This window comes from Cervus elaphus, chromosome 9 (assembly GCF_910594005.1).
Source record: "Cervus elaphus chromosome 9, mCerEla1.1, whole genome shotgun sequence".
Classification (NCBI taxonomy): Eukaryota; Metazoa; Chordata; class Mammalia; order Artiodactyla; family Cervidae; genus Cervus; species Cervus elaphus.
Window position 1 is genome coordinate 99,321,968 of NC_057823.1, and position 20,245 is coordinate 99,342,212.

At 36.8% G+C, this 20,245-nt stretch overlaps 1 protein-coding gene across 1 annotated transcript in view; it reads right to left on the reverse strand.

The window, feature by feature from the left end:
* Nucleotides 1-20,245, reverse strand: part of ST8SIA4 (ST8 alpha-N-acetyl-neuraminide alpha-2,8-sialyltransferase 4) — a 98,975-nt gene that overhangs the window by 66,726 nt on the left and 12,004 nt on the right. Inside the window, 1 exon segment of the mRNA XM_043913693.1 lies at nt 14,613-14,870. Coding sequence (XP_043769628.1) covers nt 14,613-14,870 — 258 coding nt within the window.

Genomic DNA, 20,245 nt, shown 5'->3' on the forward strand with positions numbered 1-20,245 from the left:
AAGAATGGATCAGAAACATCTTTGTATTAAAGGAATCAAACAATACATTCCAAATGTTAATAGCTTTCTTAAGTTACGTACAGAATATCATGCCTAGGAAAGTTGAAAACATAAACTGAAGGACAAGGCATGTGCATGTATATGTTTGAAAGGTAAGTAGGATTATTATTAACAATCTCAATCACTGAAGTTATAAAGCATGAAAAGCATACCCATGCAATCCTTCGATAAGATAGTGTATGCCAAGAGTAGAGGCAAGAATATCCATACAAACACAACATTCCCGGATCGGGGGCTATTTTCCCGTCCCAAGTTGAACAGGCTTAAAACTCAGTTTCACTCATTTTTATAATTAATTTCTTTTGTCTATCTGGCAGCAATGCTATGTACTTAGTTTCATTTTTACTGTTATTATTACTGCTACTGTCCTATTTTGTTATTCCTCTCTCCATCAGACTGTCTCCTCCATCAGACTGTGAACTTCAAACAGAATAGACCATGTAATTTATCCCTATATCCCGAATACAGACTGAAATCCCTCAGATCTTGTCATCTAGTGGCTGCTTGATAATTATTAGTTGAATGAAGAAATACTTGCTGATATGACTACAAATTAATGGAGTCACTGCTTCCATTTGAAACTTCAAGTAGATGCTTTTTATTTGATATTTAGGAGACATGTATTTGTGTCAGACATGATTTGCGTACTTACAAAACAGTTGTGGACCCTAACTCTGGACTTCTTTTCTAAAAAATTATTAATCACAATAGAAAAGTCCCTCTCAATTCTTTATAGGATCACCATGCTGTTGACGTTGTCCAGTCTGATCATTTATATAATTCACTAAACATAATAAGAGCTATCATGTACTACCTTATGACAGATACTATATTATCTGTTATTCAAACTTACAGAACATCCAAATAATGAAGTATAAGTAAGTAATCATATTCTACAAATGAAGAAAAAAGTTTCAGTTTACGAACCTTCAGAGCTGGGATTGAAATCCAACTTTGTATCGAAAACACTATGAATCCAAAATTTACTGCACAATACCACATCCAAATGATTTTCATTGTCTAAAATACATATTCATTTTCTCCCCGCCCCCACACACTACACTTGGCACTAAAGACAGAATACTAAAAACGACAGACTACAAAATCTATAAGTTGCAGTTTTATGTGTTTGTTTAAAAAAATATTTCCAGATCACTCAGATAGTGATAGAGCTGTAACATGACCCCACATCTCCTAAGTCCCTGTTTATCACTCGTCTTCTCTATACCTCAGGTTTTTAAGATAATTTTCAAAGTTAAAATTGTTTTCATCTCCAATTTAAAAATAGTATTGGTATTCACTACATGGAAAAACATGCACACACACAAACACTAACAAGAACAGAAGCCAAATCACTTTTCAAACATAGGACACTTGCAAGTCTTTCCCAAAAGACAATCACTATAAACGTTTGGTACCAAATTGAATTCTAATATTCTAATAATAGTTTCCATTAATGGCATAGATCAAGCTGTAGTTCCAAGAATTTTGATGGATGCCAATGAAATAGATGGGAAATTCTGAAAGAGATGGGAATACCACACCACCTGACCTGCCTCCTGAGAAATCTGTATGCAGGTCAAGAGACAACACTTATAACTGGACATGGAACAACGACTGGTTCCAATAGGAAAAGGAGTAAGTCAAGGCTGTATATTGTCACCCTGCTTATTTATCTTATATGCAGAGTACATCATGAGAAACACTGGGCTGGAGGAAGCACAAGCTGGAAACAAAATTGCTGGGAGAAATATCAATAACCTCAGATATGCAGATGACACCACCCTTATGGCAGAAAGTGAAGAGGAACTAAAGAGCCTCTTGATGAAAGTGAAAGAGGAGAGTGAAAAAAAAAATGGCTTAAAGCTCAACATTCAGAAAACTAAGATGACAGCATCTGACTCCATCACTTCATGGCAAATAGATGGGGAAATAATGGAAACAGTGAGAGACTTTATTTTTTGGGCTTCAAAATCACTGCAGATGGTGATTGCAGCCATAAAATTAAAAGACACTCGCTCCTTGGAAGAAAAGTTGTGACCAACCTGGACAGCATGTTAACATGCAGAGACATTACTTTGTCAACAAAGGTCTGTCTAGTCAAAGCTATGGTTTTTCCAATAGTCATGTATGGATGTAAGAGGTGGACTATAAAGAAAGCTGAGCACCAAAGGATTGATGCTTTTGAACTGTGGTGTTGGAGAAGACTCTTGAGAGTCATGAGGATGTCACAGTCACAGAGGATGAGATGATTGGATGGCATCAGTGACTCAATGGACATGAGTTTGAGCAAGCTCTGGGAGTTGGTGATGGACAGGGAAGCCTCGTGTGCTGCAGTCCATGGGGTCGCAAAGAGTCAGACACGACTGAGCAACAGAACTGAACTGGACTGAGTACAGCATATAATGAGAAGTGGGAGGTCTTATCTCCCAGAAAATGTCAGGGTCCTTTCCCCAAAACTGTACAACATGATACTGCTGTGAAACAATTCCTCTCTCTTTTGATAGTACTTTTATTCACCAGTTCTTTATGTATTTTGTACATATGGGGACTTCCCAAGGCCCTGATCTCATCTCACTTAGAATAATCTGTATAAATCATTAAAACTTAGTCTTGATCCATAAATAACAAGCTTATGGAGGGCTACAGTCCATGGGATAGCAAAGAGTCAGACACGACTGAGCGGCTAAGCACAGCACGTAGTTATCAAAGGCGGATGGTTTATGTATGGAAAGTTGGATCATTTTGCTATACACCGGAATCTAACACAGCATTGTAAATCAACTATATTTCCATCAAAATTAAAAAGAAATGAACAAAAACTTAGTCTTGTTTTTCTTTGGCTGAGAAGTAAAACCCTTCCCCTGATTTCAGGTCTGAACATTGGCTCACATACATCAAGAGAAAAGGCAATACTCCTGGACCAGAGGAAACAGAAAACCAGATTAGAGGATATACAGTATTAAGCAGAGAATGCTATTTATACAAGCTGATTGATGAGAAGGAAATTTATTCATAGAACATGACAACCAGAAGGAAAAGAATTCAAACCACAATGCAAGTTGACAGGCTCTATTCCAAAGTCGTCTATTGAATCATAAGAAGAGAGCCATAGAGTTTTAGAGCCAGAAGGGAATTTATGAGTCCATCTAGTTCAACGGCTAGATTTGGCATATTAGGAAACTGAAGCCCAAAATGGTTTACAGGATTTGTTCAAAGTCACACAGCTATATTTAGAGGCAAAGCCAGCCAGGGGATCCAAGTTTCTGAACTCTCTGATGGGTATTATTTTAACTGCACTTCATGAGAGAATATGTACTGCTGAGCAACAACGACCATTTAAGCCCAAATATTTACATCTTCTGTGTACCTGGGTCACAGATATAATTTTACCACCAGGAGTATACCACCAATATGTTAATCGTAATACCATCAAAAAGGAAGGAAGATCTATCTACATTTATGAAATAGCTGATGTGTATTTGGATTTATTCTAGGCAATTTCACACATATTATCTATACCCACAGAAAAAGGGAAGAAAGAGATTATTTTCATCATATTACATATAAAGAAACTGGGGTTTAGAGAAGTAAATAAATCACTTAAGACTGAAAATAAATTGGATGGAAAAGATGGAACTTGAAACCAAATTTATCTTATTTAAGGGTTTATCACATTTGATTATCTGAGAGACAAGGTCATGAGTCTCCAGCTCTATTATCTGTCTCTAGAATATTTTGACATATTTTTGGCACACAGCAAGTGCTTAGTAAAAGAAAAGAATTCTTATTGGATGATCCACAGACCACAACTGGAGAAAATGCTAAATATTATAAGGTTGGTTTAGTGTTTATTTAAGTTTTTGTTGCTTTTTTTTTGTAGCATTAGTGAGACATAATTGACATATAACATTGTATATGTTTAAGGTACACATGGTTATTTTATACTTGTACATATTGTGAAATGATCGCCATTTATAGTTACCATTCACACAGCTTTCATGTGATTTTATTTGTTGTTCAATTTGCTTTGTTAACCCAGTCTTTGAAGGATTGCTGGTACCTCGTGGAAATGTCAGACATTAAAAATGGCCTTCCCTCTTCCGTTTTGCGTGTTAAGTCATCAAAATTTGAAATATATCCTAATTAAGATAATTTCTCACTGGTCTCCACATTTCAGAATAAACATGCAATCAAAAAACTTCACACTCTAGTGCAACACTATTATTTCTAATTTAAGAAAATAAGTGTTTTCAGGGACTTATTGGTGGTCCAGTGGCTAAGACTGTGCTCCCAGTGCAGGGGGTCTGGGGTCAATCCTTGGTCGGCACACTAAATCCCACATGCCACAACTAAGAGTCTGCAAGCTGTAATTTAAAGACTTGCATGCTGCAGTGAAGACTGAAGACCCCACATGCCACAATTAAGGCTTGACCAGCCAGCAAATAAACAAATATTTAAAGAGACAAGTGTTTCCAGTCTTCATTTAAAAATAAAGTATTAGACTCTGAGTATGAGAGAAAAAAGTTCTGCTGTTTCCTTCTTCAACTTGCTGTGTACACTTAGGAAAGTCATTTAGACTCTCTGATCTATGAGAAAATGTGGTGTGTTAGCCTAAGCCTCATTAGAAAAGACCCCGATGCTGGGGAAGATCGAGGGCAGGAGGAGAAGGGGACGACAGAGGATGAGATGGTTGGATGGCATCACCGACTCAATGGACATGAATTTGAGTAAACTCCAGGAGTTGGTGATGGACAGGGAGGCCTGGCGTGCTGCGGTCCATGGGGCCATAAAAAGTCGGACACGACTGAACGACAGCACTGAACTGAACCTAAGCCTAACCTTCTCAGAGGAACCAATGGAAACCAATTTGGATTATTCAAGATCCATTTTCTGCCATCCAAAAGTATGTTGTGTTTTAAAACATGGCTTATTCATGCTCACAGTTACTTGCCCTTTCCATGAATTATTTGTTGTTGTTCAGTCTCTAGGAAATACAGGACTCTTTGTGACCCAATGGACTGCAACAGGCCAGGCTCCCCTGTCCTTCACTGTCTCCTGGAGTTTGCTCAAATTCACGTCCATTAAGTCATAAATTATACAATTCACATATTCTTTGATTTTCTTAAACTCCCTTCCACCATGTACCCCCACTGTCACTCTCTCACTTTGCCCCTCATTATCTCCATATTTAGACTATTTTCAGTATTTTCTCATCCTCTGTCATACCCTTCTCCTCCTGCCTTCAATCTTTCCCAGCATCAGGGTCTTTTCCAATGAGTTGATTCTTCACATCAGGTGGCCAAAGTATCAGAGCTTCAGCTCAACATCAGTCCTTTGAATGAGTAATCAGGGTCGATTTCCTTCAGGACTGACTGGTTGGATCTCCTTGCAGTCCAAGGGACTCTCAAGAGTCTTCTCCAACAGCACAATTCAAAGCATCAGTTCTTTGGCGCTCAGCCCTTCTTTATGGTTCAACTCTCACGGCTGTACATACTAGTGGAAAACTACAGCTTGGACTATGTGGACCTTTGTTGGCAAAGTGATGTCTTTGCGTTTTAATATGCTGTCAGGTTGGTCACAGATTTTCTTCCAAGGGGCAAACATCTTTTAATTTCATGGCTGCAGTCACCATCTGCAGTGATTTTGGAGTCCAAGAAATAAAATCTGTCAGGGCTTCTACTTTTTCCTCCATCTATTTGCCATGAAGTAACAGGACCGGATGCCATGATCTTAGTTTTTGGGACGTTAGTAGGCAGGTAACAAATGCTTTAACCCCAAAACTGAAGCTATATTTTGAAAATCCATGAAATGGTCAACTCCTCATTTGCTAATGCTTCTCTGGTGTCAGGGAAGCATGATCTCCACCATATTTTACATTAGTGTGACTCTTACCATCGAAGTCTATCATCTTATTCTGTCCTGTGATTTGTAATTCATCACATTTGCCTCCTCTAGTATCTTAGTGAGTGCTCTTTCTCTTTCTTATCTTTGATTTATTCATTATCATGGTCTTTTCATTTGCAAATATGCTATACTTCTTCACCTCTATATTCCTCTCCTGCTTAATAGGAAGAACAAAACCCCAACAAGAACAAACAAATAAACCAACAAACTGCAAGGCCATCTTTTGGACTATAGGATATCATGTGAAACCTTCATGTGAAACAATCCTTCACGATTTAAGGCCAGCATACCTTGCCATTTCCCCTTCCACAGCATCCCTCGTTAAGAAGCTAACAGCAGAGGAGTCCCAAACACTGCCTTCTCCTAAGACCATTGAAAGCAATTGTCTCTGTGCTTACTCATCTCTGCCTGAGATTCCTCTTTTCCATGTGCTGAATGACGTATCATCCACATGTACAGTGTGTGCTCATCCTTTAAGTTATTCTTACTTAAATAGGAGTTCACATTTGGGTAGATTCCTAGAATTGGAAATGGTAAATAAAGCAATCTACTATTTTTAAGGCTTGCAGGACATTGTCAACCTGAGTTTTGGAAAAGTTGTATCAGTTTTCATTTTTAAAAGCATTTCATACGAGTGCCAATATCAATATAACTTTACGCTGAATATTAAGAATTTTAAATATCCTTGTTGGATTGATAGACAAGAAACTGTATTTAATACTGCATTTTTAGAAAATGAGATAAGCATTTTAAAATAATGTTTTAAAACTTAAAGTAGCTTGTCAATTCATTGTTACTTCCATTAAAAAAAAATTTCTTCTGGATTAAATCTTTTCATCCAAGGAGTCACATGATTATAAGGAAAAAAGTTAGAGTCTTATCTCACATCAGGTGTGCTTATTAATCACTTAGTCATGTCGGACTCTTTGCGATCCCATGGACTATAGCCCACCAGGCTCCTCTGTCCATGGGGACTCTCCAGGCAAGAATACTGGAGTGGGGTGCAATGCCCTCCTCCAAAGGATCTTCCCAACTCAGGGATCGAACCCAGGTCTCCTGCATTGCAGATAGATTCTTTAGCGACTGAGCCACCAGTGAAGCCCAACTCACATCACAATCCACAAAAATTCCATATTTAGTTTTAAGTTAATTTTAAAAACCATAACTAATTAGAATTAAATAGAAATTCTGATTTCTACCTAGAATATGAATTTTATGGTTAAATCAATAGAAATAACAATGGTAGTTTCTTGAAAACTACAAAAATTTCATAGATCAAAAATATGAATAACATATTGAATAATCAATGTTGCTATTTCTAAAATATAATGTGGTTATTAGTCAATAAGAATTTAAAAAAAAATCTTTCTAATGCCTGTACCAGATTCACTACCAGAAATTAGTTGTTTGCAGTTAAAACACTTGAGTTAATGACAAACATTCTCAGTGAGAGTGGAAAGAAGAACAAATAAGGCCATTTTTGTGAGCACACGGAAGAGCAAGCATAATTTTTTCTCCCAGAAAAGATTCCATTTTGCTATAAAAGAGTTCGCATTTATAGAAGGTCAAAGAGAATGATTTAAAGTTTCCCATAAATTACCTACCAGTGGAGAATGAAGCACTGATTGAGTTATAAAAATGCACTGGAATCAGTCAAAGTAAGTCAGTTCTTCCATCTTTTCATTTTGTGAAACATCTCATCCCTTCTCTTAGGAAGCTAGATCATCATAAAGTAAAACATTTTTGTCTTCTACTTTGGTTTCCTGAAGAAATATATCTCTTCACTACAATTATTTCTAATTGTATACACTCAGATTTTATAGACACTCTTGAGTAGTGTTCTTGTGTCTTCATGTTATCTAATATGTTATTCAGGGTCGACTATAGACACATTTGATAAAGTTGACAAATTTGGGGAAGGTCTGACTTCTTGTTTATGTAAGACAAAGAGAATTTGCATTTCCAGCCAATGGTCATGGCTACTAGAAAATGCAGTAACAAATTTAAGTTTCAACTATGACATTTAACTCAAGCAAGATGTGCTTTAATATCATTCATCATTAGTTTAGATTTACAGTTTATACATTTCTTTATTGTATTTCCCATCTGATACTTAGAAAATCACTTCGAAATTATAGGTCTATTATTATCATCATCACTGGACACTGGAAATAATAATGTTTAGAAATTAAGATATTTGTGCAATATTACATTTTCTGGTTTTATTTCTTGCATTTTATTTTTTATTAAATTATAGTTGATATACAATATTATATTAGCTTCAGGTGTACAACATAATGAATCTAGTAGTTGTCAGAAGCCCAGCTTTCCTGATTCTCAACATCTAGTACATTTCATTATACTACTCATATTTCTATATTTTCTTCTTAATTGTAAAGGTTTAAATGACCATAAATAACCTTATACATGACTGCTCTTACATATTAATTTTGAAATTCAGTATTGTATAAATTTAATACAATAAAACATGAATACAAAACAAAAATTTCTCAAATCCTACATTAATTCTTTCATTCAACAAACAGCACATACCTCAATGTACCCAATTTGGTGCTAGATTCTTGAAAATACAGGCTACATAAACCAGAAATACTGGGTATTCCCAGCTTCTCTAGAGCATGCTGTTTAGCCATATTGGGAATTCTAGTACATGGCAAACCTTAATGCATAAAAGCAACCCCTAGGTACTGTGATCAAATGCACATTCTGACTCAGCAGGTCTTTTGCAAGTTTTGACATTCTGTATTTCCAACAAGCTTCCAAGTGATGTCAAAGCTGGTAGTTCAGAATCTCAATCTGAATGGCAAAGATTTATTTGTATAAATATGTATATATTTAAAGGGATATTTTAAGTGATCTTTCCTTGCTGTTCCTGTGTTTTTAGGAAAAAAAACATTAATGAAAAGGAAATTAGAAAGGAACTGGTCAAACAAGGCAGGAGTTGAGAATAATGATTAACAGGAAAAATGAGCAAAGTTGTCTATTCGAGAGGAAGACAGGGACAAGACAGAATGGAGAAATGAAAGGTGGAAAGAGAGAAATCAATAAACAAAATTAACTGCAATCCCAAGCAATCAGAACAACACAAAGTGTTTTGCAGCTCTTAGTTAACCATGTCCAAATCACTTAAGTCTTACTCATTGCTTCTAGTAGCTGTTTAAGCACAGTGGGGAGAGAGAGGGGTGGCAGCTGATGGTGAAAAAATATCAGCTGTGAACTCTAACTGTTATTAACTCCTCCCTCACCTCCTCCAGGCTTCCCTGGTGGCTCAGCCGGTAAAGAATCCGCCTGCAATGCGGGAGACCTGGCTTCGATCCCTGGGTTGGGAAGATCCCCTGGAAGGCTACCCACTCCAGTATCCTGGACTGGAGAACTCCATGGACTATATAGTCCGTGGGGTCGCAAAGGGTCACACAACTGAGCGACTTTCACTTGACTTCACTTCAGTGTCCCCCATGTGACATCAAACACAGCATACTGTGGGGCTCAGTTCACTTTAGATGAGGCTGGACACTGTTCTGTGAAAAACCAGCACTGGTAGATGCCAGACATTTCCTACCATCCGCACCCACCCAGAAAATGGAAAAATGCACGATCGCTTCCACACCACGATGAGGGGAAGAGAAGAACCAGGGAAGATGGTCTTTCAGCACCTTTCAGCATCAGTATTAGGAAATACCTTACTTTTCTGGTTCTCATTAGGAAAAACCACTCTTGGTGGTGGGATGGGGAGAGAGGCGGAAGGGAGGTTCAGGAGGGAGGGGATGTGGGTCTACCTGTGGCTGATTCTTGCTGATGTATGACAGAAAACCACAAAATTCTGTAAAGCAATTTTCCTGCAGTTAAAAGAATAAAGTGGCAGAAAAAAAAGAAAGCCACTCTTGTTAAGTCTATGAAATTATTGAGTATATACAATACAAATATTATAATGTACTTTTTTTGTAAATACACATGGGACTAAAGCATCCAAAAACTGCAGGACAATTGAAAAGCACTTTAAATATCATTTTGCAAAATCCAACTTTGACCACTAAAGAGATATATTTTTTAGTCTAAGATGTGAACTGTTGAAATAACTTTATACCTAACACAAAGCAAAGGAAAAAAAAAAAAAAAAAAGACCCAAGAAAGGATTTAAAGATACTTTTAAATAGATTGCAGGAAGGGACCTTTCTAACCCTGTTTTCTTTTACTTATACTTATACATAAACAATGCATGATGTCTTCCAAACTCTAAATTCTTGAAATTTTACAGCATACCATTAGATGAGTATATAGGGTAAATTTAGCACCAAGATTGTGCAGAGACAATACTACCACTCTAGGTTCTATGAGTAGGTAAACTGTAACACTTCAGGAATAGAGAAATAGTTCACACAATAATATCAGTTTCTAAACTATAAAACTAAAGTATAGAGAGGTATACAACTTCATCCAATATCACAGACAATGAATTCTGCCTGAACTCTTGGACTCTATATTGGGCAATAGGATTCCTCTGAAGCATTGAGTCTCTCTCTCTCTTTCCAATATTTAGCATGTCAGGCCATCCAGATATAAAATACAGAATTTAATATCAATAGGACAATGTTTCTAATGCTTACGAGGTGAGAGAAGTTTTATATCTGACACACTGGTGCCAGATTAAATTGAATTTTTGCTTATCTGGAGCTATATGACAAGATCTTTAGCATCACAAGAACTTCATCCTTAATGAACTTTCCCTATCAGACAGGATTTCAAGTCCAGAAAAGCAAGATATTTTCAATTTGAGTGAGTGACTGGCCACCTGTATTCTGTCCTGGCCTCTTCCTTGCAACATGATACTCACCGATTGAGGAATTACAGATTAGGGGTCTTAAGGGTAGCACATGTGGACAAAATGCTAATATTTGAATTATGATTTTAGGCATTTTTATTGAGAACTAAAAATATTTCTCTTATGCACATTTTTATGTTTTTTAGGTACATGTGAAACCTAGATTTTACAAATCAGTTCAATATTTAGTCAGTAATTAGAGAATCAGAGTAAGGTTTTGATTTTTCTGACCTTCATTTTTTTCCCCTTTAAGCATCCTGATATTGATCGAACTCCCATTTTGTGTAATATCCCTGCAAACCCAGCATTTAATTTAATTGATTAACTTCTAATACAAATAGCCCCTGAGGGAGTATCTCTTCTAAGAGAAGAAATGCATGACAACGTGTGTGTGCGTCAATTCTTATGTACAGATATCACTACATGTGCAGACGCAGAACATGAGCAGTTTCCAGCAGCTTATTAAAAAATATTGTGGGGCATTAAAAATAACATTCTCCCAAAACACCAATACACCACACAGGCCAATGATGCCATGTATCTGCACCTTGCTCTCCTTCTCAATAGGACAACTGTTTGTAGCAAGAGATTCCTGCTTGCATGTGATAATGCGTTCTGTACATCATTAAACAAAGAAGACAGCATCCATTTCTCTAAAGCACTTTCAGAAAAAATGCAGATAAAGTTTGAAATCTAATGTTGAATGAATGTTTTATCTAAAAAGAATGCTTTGCTTCATGTCAGAGGTCAAATTGAACATAATACCGGGGTAAATCAGATCCTTGAGGGGTCACTGAACTAACAGTGTCCTCGGCAAGAGATCAGACATAAGTCATCTCTCCCATAACAAACTACTATCTAACAAGAAAAGAAGAAAAACAAACAAACTGGGAGCAATAGGTGATGCATGCAAACAACCAATTAAAACTATATACCTATGCAAATGCACGTACATACAATATAGCTCTGAGAAGATAAGAAATTTGAAAGGTTTTTAAAAATCATTACTAAAATCTGTGACTTTAACCAGTTTGACCTGGATGGGAAATTACTAATGTTTCAAGGAATGGAGTTTTGATTGAGTTTTAAAGCAAAAATCCTTTCTGCTGTTCTAGAGTAGAACAGACTCTTGTACACTAACAAAAGGCCACATACACCTGGGGAGGGAAAAGATGCACGCAGATGATGAGCCATGTGCCAGGGGGAAGATTAGAGTTTTAGGAAGGGTGGAGGTCTGGTATAACGATGTGTCACTGAAGTCTCTTGTGTCCAAGAGACTCAAAGGAATGGATTTCCAAACTAGATATTATGACCAAAAAAATAGGTTTCGCTGCACGGATTATCTGTTTCTAATGTTAAATGTATTCTTGCCAAATTTTTTCTTGGAAAATCAGAAACCTATTTGTAGGCTACACTTTCCTAGTACATATTTTAAGGTAGAACATTCCAGTTTCTAGTTTCAGAAACTAGTAAAAATAGAAGCAAAAGAAAAAAAAAGGAATTCTGGCAATAATCTTATGCCTTCATTGAAATGCTTATCCTCAGTGTTTTCTACTTCTTGGTAAGACCATAACACACTTCTAGATGCTAAGGATTGACCACTATGGTGTTCTTGTTAATAAGCTTTTAACATAGTCACAGCTTAGAAAAGTATAAAGAACTTCTGAAGTTCAGTTCCTAAAAACACTCTACATTTGCAAATGCTCAAACATCAGCATGTGTTAAGTCGCTTAGTCATGTCCAACCCTGTGCGACCCTGTGGACTGTAGCACACCAGGCTTCTCTGTCCATGGGGCTCTCCAGGCAAGAATACTGGAGTGGGTTGCCATTTTTCCCCTAGGGGAACTTTCCGACCCAGGGATTGAACCCACGTCTCTCATGCCTGCTGTACTGGCAGGAGGGTTCTTTACCATCAGCGCCACCCGGGGAGCCCGCAAACATTAGTGAGTGACTTGCAACAAACACATAAGTTCAAGAGATCTAATTCAACCTAGTGACTATAGTCACAATACTGTATTACCCACTTCAAAGTTGCTAAAATACAAGATCTTAATTATTCTCACCACAAAAAAGAAGAGATAATCATGTGCTCTGGTTGAGGTGTTAGCTGACATTACAATCTTAATTTCAGAGTTAGAGGTGGGGCTGAACCCAGTGCGTCATGTAGATCTCAACGCTGACGTTGAAAGAGATGTAGGGATGAGGAGTCAGTCCTTATTAATAAGGATACAGGATACATTCGAATCCTGTATCCCTCCAGTATTAATCATCTTTACAAATTACCTACTTTCTGAAATTTCTACTATACTCTAAAATCTTTTCTTCCTCATCTTATCTGAGCTCTGATTTTAATCTCTCCAGAAATTCTAGAAGCCTTACTTTTTCTTCCCAACCATACTTCATGCAGACGTCAATGTCTGAAGCTCATTGCTTCCATTTCCATCAGCATTCCCTCATCAAACATTCTTGTTTCCTCTTTGGACACTATACCTGCATGTTCACAGGGTTTTTCTCTCAGTTCAGTCGATTTAAAAGCTCATGGATTTAAAGGGTCAACTGATGTCAAATCAATCACTAACCCCGCATGTGACTGAGAAAAGTAAGATACTTATACAAAATGTTCATAGTAATATTCATTGTTATGAACTGTATTCCCTGAGTGTTCTCTTATGATTTTTCATGGCTATTATTGTTTTATATAAAAAAAACTGTGGCCTATTTATGATTAATACTTATTAAATTTATTTTTAATACCATAGTCCAAAAAAAATTTTTTTTTCAAGATCTATACTGCCACAAGCAGGATTCCCACATAGCTTCAAGACTTCAAGCTATTTGTCAACATGGCAAATCAGCATACTTTCCTATCTATCTTTATATTGCAGTATTTCATATTTCAATATACATGTTTCATTTATTTAGCAAGTATTTCTGAAGAAATAAAATAAGCCAACAAATCTATTTAAAAATAATAACTGAGAATTAAAAAGTGCTAATTAATATCTATGTCATCATTACAATCCTGTCTACTGTTGTCTTTCAGTCAATCAAAAGCCAACCAAACACATGATTCATCAAATATCTGTTGAACATCAATGAAAAACAAATAGCTATGTTTAATTCCATGAGAAAACTAAAATAACAAAATATACTAACATTCACAAATACCACATATCAAGAGTGATGAAATCAATTTGGCCCAAGGTATCAAATATAAATTTGCTACAGTATATTCCTAGAATATGCTAAATAATCATTACTAAAACAGTAAAATTAAGTTACATCTGTTATATCATTGCAGAGTAATGTTCATAATTTTGTGAATAAGTAAAATAATTTATTGAATATAAATGGTTATAAATACAATTAAGTGAATTAATTCATTCACGAATAGAAATAATTACAAATATATTAAAAATTATTCACAAAAAACTATTCAGTAACAGAAATAAACAATTATACAAATTAAATTATAATAAGAAATTACTTCTATTAGCAAATAGTTTTTCTGTGTATTATATGTAATAAAATGATCATTTGGCCAAAAAAATAAAAAAAACAAGCTGGTGTGAATCTTATTGCTACAGATCACCTTTTCTTTCAATGATATAATAATTTTAATTTGACATTTCAGGGTAAGTAAATTTGGATACTACACAGATAAAGATATTGTAGATGACTGTTAGGTTTAGTTTTCAGTAATTCTTAGTATTAATATTAGATTTAACTATTTCTGCCAGTGGTCTAGTCCTAAGTAAAAGGTCTTTGAAGAAATGACACATTTTAGGAACAGAAGAAAACTCACCTTATTACAAAATTGTGACTGTCGATCTCTTTTCCACACTCACTATCTAGCAGAATGCCAGAGTTTCCAACAACCGCGCAGGTCTTAAATCTGCGGTTTTTCATCGGTGAGACTTCAGGGAGGAGGCTGTGCAGGTCCTGGGAAATATTTAGTGTCCGACGTCTGTCCAGCACATAGTGTATGACGTCACCAGGCTTAAAGCTGCTCTTGACGACGGAGACATCTCGTTCGGCATCTAGGAAACGAAGAATGTTCTTCCTGTATTTGAGATACAAGCAAAGTTTCCCGTTAACAACAACGGATCCAAGGACTGGGGACACGTTATTGACAGGGGGATTTTTGTAGAAATTAATGCCTGTGGCAAGCAATTTGCTATGTAAGTGAAACTGAAACATCTCTGGTCAATAATGTTTAGGTAACAAAACGCGTCTCTGGTCAATAATGAGGTAATATCATTTATAAAGGAACGTATTTGGTAATTAAACCCACCAATGAAGTTGATACTACAAGAAATAAAGTGCATTTTTAAAAAGTCATTTGCACATAGTTCCTCGATGATTCTTTAAGCAGATATACACTATATACACCTACATGTGAAGTGAAAAAGGCCCCCTATCTAACAAACAGAAAATTAGTTTATTAAATGAAATACTATTGCCATGACTTGACTTTCCTGAGCCTGATAGTATCCTGCCAACCTTTATTAATTATCCATAAACATCTATTTTTTTCAATATAGTTAAGGTGCATAGAAGAAACTTGAAATTGTTCGGGATTATACTTTAGTTAACTCTATTAAAGGACTGAATGTTCCAATAAGATTATAGACATTTACCAAATCATGTATATATCATTATTATTTGAAGTAATGTTAAAAATACTGCAATATGTACTTATGAAAGTTTTCCTCCAATGTCAAGAATCCTGGAAACAGGATGGCTATATTAGAGGAAAACATGGACAGATAGAATACTGGACCTTGCAGGCAGAGACAACTCACTGTTCCTCCTATATTCTTTCCTCCCTTCTCTCCTCTCCTAATCAAACCTTCTAAGTTTTACTTGGGGACACGGACGCTCAGCTAGAACATGTCTGAGTTTCCAAACCCAAGTATAGCTGGATTTGGTCATCTGAGTTACTTTTCTTAAACAGGATATGAGTGGATCAAGTATATTCCTATAGGAGAAAGAAAGAAACTTCCAACTTGTTTGACTGGCCCACTGTATTTTTTAAAAGTTTTAATCGGGGGATGCTTGCTTTACAATGCTGCGGTAGTTTCTGCCATACAACAACGTGAACCAGCTGTAAGGACACACATTATCTCCTCCCTCTTGAACCTCCCCTGCACCCACCCACCCATTCCACACCTCTACGTCATCACAGCACCCAGCTGAGCTCCCTGCGACCCACTGTATCTTAAAGTCTCCTTTCCGTGGAAGCTTAGCCTGTCCCCTAGCTACTAAAGAAATTGGTTAACAGATGTGAGAAGCTACATAAAAATACATGCATTTATGCTAAGTTAGATGATGGAAAATGAGAAAATAGATACAGCTGCCTGGAGAGCTGGTGACTCCTGGCATGATACAGGATAGCACCTGCTAAAACTGTGGTCTGTAATAACCTGAGAGTCATATTCTACATATAATAGCTTGTTGCTCTTGGATAACTATGTTGGTTACCCCTTTCAGCAAGGCACTAAAAGAGGTTAAGTCAGACACGAAACAGCCAAGTTGCAAGCTGAGATAGAAGGAAGTAACTCTGGCAGTGGCTGACAATTTAAACTGTGTGAAAGTTCAGTAGTAGGGACCTTCCAAATGTCTCCAGTAACACATGGACAGAGGAGCCTGGCAGGCCCCAGTTCATGAGGTCACAAACAGTCAGACATGACCGAGTGACTTTCACTATATGTTAACAAAGAAATATTTACGAATCTGGCTTAACAAAAGTCTAAGATTGTTTGATCCTCAAGTTACCAAACAGAGACCCACGAGAAGCAATCTGAGAAAGCAGTCTTCTGAGTTGGAAGTTGGATATTATTTACTGAAGTGCTCTTAACTGCAAGCTTGAATTTTCAGAAAGCACAAAACAATGTCCTTATTATGACATTCATGATAATGACAGATACATTTTCCTCTAATGATATTACTGTTTAAGCTTCATCACTATTTGTAAGTTTTATTATTGAGCAAAAAATATGATCTCTTCCTAACACTTCACCAAAAGGGAAATTCCCCGAATCCTACTTATGAGCCAGAAGCATGACTAGCAAAGAGGGATGTAAAACAACTCATATCTTTGCTTATCACCACTCTAATGACAGAAAGTAAAGAGGAACTAAAGAGCCTCTTGATGAAGGTGAAAGAGGAGAGTGAAAAGGCTGGCTTAAAAGTGAACATTCCAAAAACTAAGATCATAGCATCTAGTCTCTTCACTTCATGGCAAATAGAAAGGGGAAAAGTGGAAGCAGTGACAGATTTTATTTTCCTGGGCTCCAAAATGACTGAGGATGGTGACTGCAGCCATGAAATTAAAAGACACTTGCTCCTTGGAAGGAAAGCTATGACAAATCTAGCCAGCGGAAACTATGCCTTTTCCAGTAATCATGTACAGATGTTAGAGTTGGACCAAAAAGAAGGCCAAGTGCTGAAGAATTGACACTTTCGAACTATGGTGCTGGAGGAGGACTCCCGAGAGTCCCAAGTCAGCAAGGAGAGCAAAGCAGTCAATCCTAAAGGAAATCAACCCTGAATATTCACTGGAAGGACTGTTGGTGAAGCTGAAGCTCCAACACTTTGACCACCTGATGTGAAGAGCTAGCTCATTTGAAAAGACCTTCATGCTCAGAAAGATTGAAGGCAGAAGGAGAAGAGGGCAGTAGAGGATGAGATGGTTAGATAGCATCACCGACTCGATGGTTATGAATTTGAGCAAACTCTGAGAGTTAGTGGAGGACAGAAGGGCCTAGTATGCTACAGTTGCAATGGGGTCACAAAGAATGGGACATAACAGCTACTGAACAACAACAATCTTTCCTTTTCATTTCTTAATTGGAATATAACTGCTTTGCAGTGTCTGTTCTACAACACGAATCAGTTATATGTATACATGTATTCCTTCCCTCTTGAGCCTTCCTCCAACCTCCCCCATCCCACCTGCCTAGATCATCACAGAGCAACAAGCTGGGCTCCTTGTACAATAGAGCAGTTTCCTACCAGCTGTCTCTCTTACACGTGGTAGTCAAGGTGTAATTGACATTACAGATGTCAGTGCTCCCCTCTCAATCCATCCCACTCTCTCCTTCCCCCATCACCTCCACAAGCGCGTTCTCCACGTCTGCGTCTCTATCCCGGCCCTGCAAATAGGTCCGTCAGTACCGTTTTTCTAGATTCCATATGCATGTGTTAACATGTGGTACTTGTGTTTCTCTTTCTGACTTACTTCAATCTGTATGACAGACTCTAGGATCATCCATATCACTACAAATGGCCCTCACACTGGTCACTATGGCCATCATCAAAAACCATCAAAAACAATAAATGCCGGAGAGGGTGTGGAGAAAAGGAAACCCTCTTGTACTATTGGTGAGAGTGTAAATTAATACAACCACTATGGAGGTTCCTTAAAAAAACTAAAACTATAATATGACTCAGCAGTCCCACTACTGGGCATATACCCTGAAAAAACCTTCATCCTTTGGTTTTATTTTGGTTTGCTTTAAATACATCCCACTTTAATGTGTGATCTAATTAGGAAACCAGATGGCTGAATATTTTATTTGTCCAGATTTGATGCACAAGGAATATGCCCATCCACTCCAACAAAAAAGAACATTTTTTTGAATTTTTATCAAATATTTGGATTATCAGGTTCATAAGGAGTAAAATTTTATACAGGAAAATGTATATAAATGCCCTACAAATGAAAATTTAAAATTAACAAACATTATAAGGCATCATAATAGTCATCTTAACAAAGTACAGACTACATCAGAAGAGAATCGCTGGTGAAATCAGCAACCATGGAGCATACGAATTGCAAAAAATTGAGAAGCCTTTCATTATGTTAAGCACGTGTGATTCTTCATAAAAGTTAACTAGCGCTAAGAGCAGCAATCAACTTTTGTACATATTAACTCCCACTTACTTCTCTGGTGAAAAAATTAAGTAATGCCTGATACCTGTATTTTAACAAATTTTTTTTTTCATTTCCTGTGAAAATGACAAGCTTGACTTTAAAGACTTCGCGGATGTGGTCGAATTGACAAACTAGATGATGTTTATCATTTTCCTTTGAACATAATTTAAAGGAGTTGCTGTAGGTATTTGAAGATGTAACTCAGGAGTTGTGGTACGTTTGCAAGCCTAAGGTGAATAGATTTCAGGTCCAGCTTTGAAAGAGGACTCTTCAGCTTGGAAATCCAAAACGGGAAAATCCCCTTACTCATAACTTAATGAGTTATGAGTAAATGCTTTTAAATTAAGTAAAAACTTAAATGCTTGTCAACTGATGGCAAGAGGGACTTTCCAATCGCAGTATCTTTGCTGTGCTATAAAAAGTTAGCAGTAAAAATATTTTCCAACACAGGTCCCTAAATCTCTGAGTTTATATAAGAAAACACTTCAATTCATTCATTCTTAGGGAAAATCGATATTTAAAAAGTAGACTCTATGAGTTCAGGAAGAAATAATGCTTAATGTGATAAATGAGTATTAAGTACAGATGATATTATTGTATGTATTATTCCAATGCTGTCTTACAGGCTCAACAGTGTTTGTTTTTTTTTTTAAATGGAAGCAGTAAAAATAGTAAAAGTACTTTACAAAACAGAATACAAAACACCAATTCACACAGACTAATTGAAACATGAAAATGTAAGCTTCTTAGATAAAACTCAGAACAATTGTTGCCATAGAATTTGCTTTTTTAAACTGAAAGGGGAGGTGGACCTTGAATGTCTCCAGCTTATTCTTTTTCCTACACTGAACCAAACTTTTCATTTCTGTGGGCTTAAACCTATGCTTTGAAAATTATCTGAGCTAAAATTCTTGGTGTAGGGTGCAATAAAGACTGAAAATAATTACAATGAGTGAAAATATTGATGAAAATGCTTGATATTTGTTTGGAAACAGAAAGAAATTTAGTTGTATTTTTTTTCCCTCCCCAGTAGGCTGTAAGTATTTTTTAGATTATAGATTTAATGTACTATAAAAATTCTATGGATTTCACTAGGTCTAATTATTGTTGAGACTATAAGTCTATTGAAGAAAAAAACAGAAAAAAGAAAGTGAGTGGGTGCTTAGTCGTGTCCAACTCTTTGCGACCCCAAGGACTGTAGCCCATGAACCTCCTCTGTCCATTGGATTTTCCAGGCAAGAATACTGGAGCTGGTTGCCATTTCCTCTTCCAAGGGATCTTCCCAACCCAGGGATCGCACCCATGTCTCCTGCATTTCGGGGAGATTGTCTACTGCTGAGCCACTGGGGAAGCCCCAGAAAGAAGGAAACTAGGGCTTGCATATAATTAACTGAACGTCATTGGAAGCCTGAAAAACTCGTGTACGTGTTTCGTGTTGAACTGAAACAACATGTTAAGTGTTACCAGGGGGAACATACATGCTTTACTCAAAAGATAAA